General features: G+C 37.3%; 1 protein-coding gene across 1 annotated transcript; it reads left to right on the plus strand.

Moving 5' to 3' along the window:
* The first annotated feature begins 470 nt into the window (after positions 1–470).
* On the plus strand, positions 471–1076 carry LOC107647177 (uncharacterized protein At4g02000-like). The gene has a single exon (XM_016351293.1). The coding sequence runs from the start codon at positions 471–473 to the stop codon at positions 1074–1076; it is 606 nt and encodes a 201-aa protein (XP_016206779.1).
* The last annotated feature ends 4352 nt before the right edge of the window (positions 1077–5428 follow it).

Genomic DNA, 5428 nt, shown 5'->3' on the forward strand with positions numbered 1-5428 from the left:
TTGTTTTTCAAATTATATTATTAGTAAAGATATAAATTTGTGAGAAAAAAATACTACTACCCGATATTTGCCGGAATTATATATTGACAAGACTAGTATTTTAAAATCTCAAGAAGTGCGAATATAACAAACAATATGAAACAGAAAAACTACATCAGTAATACCATTTCAATTTGCAGGACAAGTGCTCTGTTAGAATTTTTAACAGAGTCTTTGTTGCCGTCAAGGCTACATTGTCAACGTCAATTAAATTTCAACACAAATCTCTGACTACTAGTTTGACAAAGATAATCTACGTAATTTGCATGGCTGAGGCAAGGAGGGATGAAGATCGGACCGAGAAAGACAACCGAAAAGGAGGTAGGAATGTGATTCTTCTGGAATAGGCAGACATATCAGAAGGTATTAACGCTTGCTCCAATAGTCTCTATGGCAGACTCTTTGCTTTCAAAACCTTTTCAGTTGGAACCATGGGGAATGCTTTAAAGGCTATATGGGAAAATCCAGAGGGATTTAGCGTGAGTGACAAAGGAGACAATTACTTCCAATTCTTTTTTAATAAAGAGGTGGATGTCTTGCGTGTTGAATGTGGTTCTCCATGGCTATTCAAGAATTACGTGCTCCATGTCAAGAGACGGAAGGAAGATCAGAAGGGTGATGAAGAGATTGTTTCTAATTTTCCAGTTTGGGTTCAATTTTGCGGTTTGCCAGAATCGTTTAAAACCCTCGAAGTTGGACGTAAATTGGGAGAGAGGCTGGGCACAGTATTGGAGATAAGTAAATTCCAGATGAAAGGCAGAGAAACTAGGATTGTAAAGGCCAAGATCAATATTGAAGCTACCAAGAAAGTGAGGGATCAGTTAATTGTTGCAGGAACTAATAAAAAGGAGGTAGAGGTGGCATTGCGCTATGAGAGACTTAGAAAGTTCTGTACCTACTGTGCAAAATTGGGGCACAAGGTGAAAAACTGCCATGATCTGCTGAAGAACACAGAGAGTGATAGGGTAAAAGAGGATGACATTGGCGAATGGGTTAAAGCCAGCCAAGTGGGAATACGAATTAACTCTGAAAGATAAAGAACATTCAACAACTCAGCCCAAAATCAAAATAAGACTACTCAACGTAAGAAAAAGCTGGTCTTAAACTGCTTATTGGTGGAATTTGAAAGGACGTCAATGCAAGAGGAGGAACAAAGTTTGAAACCACAAAACGCTGGCAACAAGGCAGCACCTGAGTCACCTCAATCAGCCAACTCTAGAACAGAATGTATGAAGGTTATCATAGCTGGTCAATCCAATGCCAAGGAGGATGAAGGACAACCTATGCAATTCACTATTGGACAATGTCCCACAACAGAAGAAGGCATGAAGTGGAAAAAATTAGCAAGACAAGGTGCTGGAGGGTTGGATACTAAAGCTGGATCCAAAAAAAGGTTGATGAGTGGCATAGTTGAAGGATCTACAAAGAAAGCAAGAACAGATGATGAAAATGCAGCTGAACAGGGGGTGGAGGGTGCCAGCCTACAAATGGCACCCAAGGCGCCATGAGAACTATAGTTTGGAATTGTCGGAATTCGGGGAGACCCCTGACAATTCACACCCTAAAAGGGATATGTAAATCCCACTCCCCCGAGATTGTGTTCATAAGTGAAACAAAGAACCAATCTCGACAGGTGAAAGCAAAACTCCGGGCATGCAGATATAAAAACTGGCATATTGTTAACCTGTCAGGAATGGCAGGAGGACTTGCGCTAGCTTGGAAGGATAGTGATGAGCGGATAATTTATACGCTTTTTGGCATTGTTTTTAGTATATTTTAATTAGTTTTTATTATATTTTTATTAGTTTTTATTTAAAAATCACATTTCTAGACTTTACTATGAGTTTGTGTATTTTTCTATGATTTTAGGTATTTTCTGGCTGAAATTGAGGGACCTGAGCAAAAATCTGATTCAGAGGTTGAAAAAGGACTGCAGATGCTGTTGGATTCTGATCTCCCTGCACTCAAAGTGAATTTTTTGGAGGTACAGAAGCTCAATTGGCGTGCTCTCAATTGCGTTGGAAAGTATACATCCTGGGCTTTTCAGAAATATATAATAGTCAATACTTTGCCCAAGCTTTGATGGCGCAAATAGGCGTTTCAAGTCAGCTCAAGAATTTTGGCGTTTAACGCCGGAACTGGCACAAAAGCTGGAGTTAAACGCCCAAACTGGCACAAAAGCTGGCGTTTAACTCCAAGAAAATTCTCTACACATGGAAGCTTCAATGCTCAGCCCAAGCACACACCAAGTGGGCCCAAAAGAAGATTTCTGCATTAATTACCTATTTTTGTAACCCTAGGCTACTAGTTTTCTATAAATAGGACTTTTTGCTATTGTATTTTCATCTTTTACTCAGACCTTTGATAGACCTTTTCACGCTTTTGGGAGGCTGGCCTCACGGCCATGCCTAGACCTTGTTCTTATGTATTTTCAACGGTGGAGTTTCTACACACCAGAGATTAAGGTGTGGAGCTCTGCTGTTCTTCATGAATTAATGCAAAGTACTACTGTTTTTCTATTCAAATCACGTCTACTTCTTCTCTAAGATATTCATTCGCACCCAAGAACATGATGAATGTGATGATTATGTGACACTCATCACCATTCTCACCTATGAACGCGTGATTGACAACCACTTCCGTTCTACATGCAAACAAGCTTGAATGTGTATCTCTTGGGTTTCTAATCTAAGATTGGAACCTTCGTGGTATGGGCTAGAATTATTGGCGGACATTCCTGAGATCCGGAATGTCTAAACCTTGTCTGTGGTATTCTGAGTAGGATCTGGGAAGGGATGACTGTGACGAGCTTCAAACTCGCGATTGTTGGGCGTGTGACAGATGCAAAAGGATCAATGGATCCTATTCCAACATGATCGAGAACCGATAGATGATTAGCCGTGCGGTGACAGCGTGCGTAGAACATTTTCACTAAGAGGACGGGAAGTAGCCATTGACAACGGTGATACCGAACATAAAGCTTGCCATGGAAGGGAGTATGAATGATTGGAAGAAGGCAATAAGAAAGCAGAGGTTCAGGAGGAACAAAGCATCTTCATACGCTTATCTGAAATTCCTACGAATGAATTACATAAGTATCTCTATCTCTATCTTTATTTTATGTTTTATTCATCTTTTAATTATCAATCCTCCATAACCATTTGAATCTGCCTGACTGAGATTTACAAGATGACCATAGCTTGCTTCAAGCCGACAGTCTCCGTGGGATCGACCCTTACTCACGTAAGGTATTACTTGGACGACCCAGTGCACTTGCTGGTTAGTTGTGCGGAATTGTGACAAAGTGTGATTCACGTTTTGAGAGCTCCAAGTCTTTGGCGCCATTGTTGATGATCACAATCGTGCACTAAATTTTTGGCGCCGTTGCCGGGGATTGTTCGAGTTTGGACAACTGACGGTTCATCTTGTTGCTTAGATTAGGTACTTTTCTTTTTATTTTTCAAAATTTTTAAGAATGAATTCTAGAGTTTCAAGGTGATGTTCTTATCATCACAAAAGCTGATTGATTCTCATCAATTTAGCTGCTGAATGTAATGTCCTGCTGAAGCTTGGATGGCCATGTCTAATCTTTTTAGACTGAAGCTTTAGACTAACATTGCATGATTCCTGGAATTCTTATTAAAAGTTTTGAATCGCTTTATTTTATTTTCCACTCAATTTTCAAAAAATCACAAAAAAAAATTATAAAACCATAAAATCAAAAATATTTTTATGTTTCTTGTTTGAGTCTAGTATCAATTTTTAAGTTTGGTGTCAATTGCATGTCTTTATTCTTCTTGCATTTTTCGAATACATGCATTATGTTCTTCATTAATGTTCAAGTTGTTCTTGATGATTTCATTGCTCTGATCTTTAAATTCTCTTATTTTGTGTGTTTTGTTGTTTCTCATATGCATTCTCAATTTGTTAGTGTCTCTTGTATGAAAATTTTTAAGTTTGGTGTCCTGCATGTATTGTTTGTTTGATTTGAGTTTCCTAAGATTAATTATATTTTGATTTTTTCTCATCATTGAAAAATTCAAAAAAATTATCAAAACTATGTCTTTTCAAGTCAATAATATAGAGAATTGAAGATTCAGAACATTCAGCAGAAGAATCAAACAGAAAAAGCTGGGCGTTCAAAACGCCCAGTGAAGAAGGAAAATTGGCGTTTAAACGCCAGCCAGGTAAACACCAGAATGGATGCCATTCTGGGCGTTTAACGCCAGAAGGACACTAGAGGGAAGATTTTGTTTTTAATTCAAATCTTTTTCAAATTTTCATAATTTTTCAAAATTAAATCTTTTTCAAATCATATCTCTTCAAAATCAATTTCTTTCCATTTTTTTTTATTTTCGAAAATCCTTGCTATAATTAATGATTTACTTCAAAATTTTCAAGTTGTTACTTGCCTATTAAGAAAGGATCAAATTTTAAATTTTAGAATCATATCTTTTACTTTCTTGTTAGTCAAGTAATCAACTTTAATTTTAAAAATTTTCTTTTTTCTAAATTGATTTTCAATCATATCTTGTCAACCACATCTTTTTCAAAATTAATTTTCAATCATATCTTTTTAATTTCTAATTCCAAAATCTTTTTCAAAAATCACTTAATTTCTTTCCCAATCTTAATTTTCAAAAATCCTTTACCAAATTTTCAAAATTTCTTTTAATTATTTCAAAATCTTTTACTTTAATTTTGAAAATTCTTCCCCTCTTCTCACATCCTTCTATTTAAGGGACTAACACTCCTCCTCAAGGTGCAATTCAAACTCTATCCCTCTTGATAAGTTCGAATTCTCTTCTATCTACCTCTTCCTTCTATTCTTCTTTTCCTCTGACACCTCAAGGAATCTCTATACTGTGACATAGAGGATTCCCTACTTTCTTGTTCTCTTCTCTTTCATATGAGCAGGAACAAAGATAAAGGCATACTTGTTCAAGCTTATCCTAAACCTGAAATGACCTTGAAGAGAAAGCTAAGAGAAGCTAAAGCACAATTCTCTCTAGAGGGCCTAACAAAGCTTTTCAAGGAAGAAGAAACCATGGCAGCCGAAAACAACAATGCCAACAATGCAAGGAAGGTGCTTGGTGACTTTACTGCACCTACTCCTGACTTCTATGGGAGAAGCATCTCAATCCCTGCCATTGGAGCAAACAACTTTGAGCTTAAGCCTCAATGAGTTTCTCTAATGCAACAGAATTGCAAGTTTTATGGACTTCCATTGGAAGATCCTCATCAGTTCTTAGCTGAATTCTTGCAAATCTGTGACACTGTCAAGCCAATGGGGTTGACCCTGAAGTCTACAGACTTATGCTCTTCCCTTTTGTTGTAAGAGACAGAGCTAGGAAATGGTTGGACTCACAACCTAAAGAAAGCCTGAACT

Source organism: Arachis ipaensis, chromosome B6 (assembly GCF_059453495.1).
Source record: "Arachis ipaensis isolate K30076 ecotype BB chromosome B6, ASM5945349v1, whole genome shotgun sequence".
NCBI classification, from domain to species: domain Eukaryota; kingdom Viridiplantae; phylum Streptophyta; class Magnoliopsida; order Fabales; family Fabaceae; genus Arachis; species Arachis ipaensis.

What these genes read in the sequence shown, in the direction of transcription:
- LOC107647177 (XM_016351293.1), top strand. Translation starts at nt 471, where the DNA reads ATGGGGAATGCTTTAAAGGCTATATGGGAAAATCCAGAGGGATTTAGC.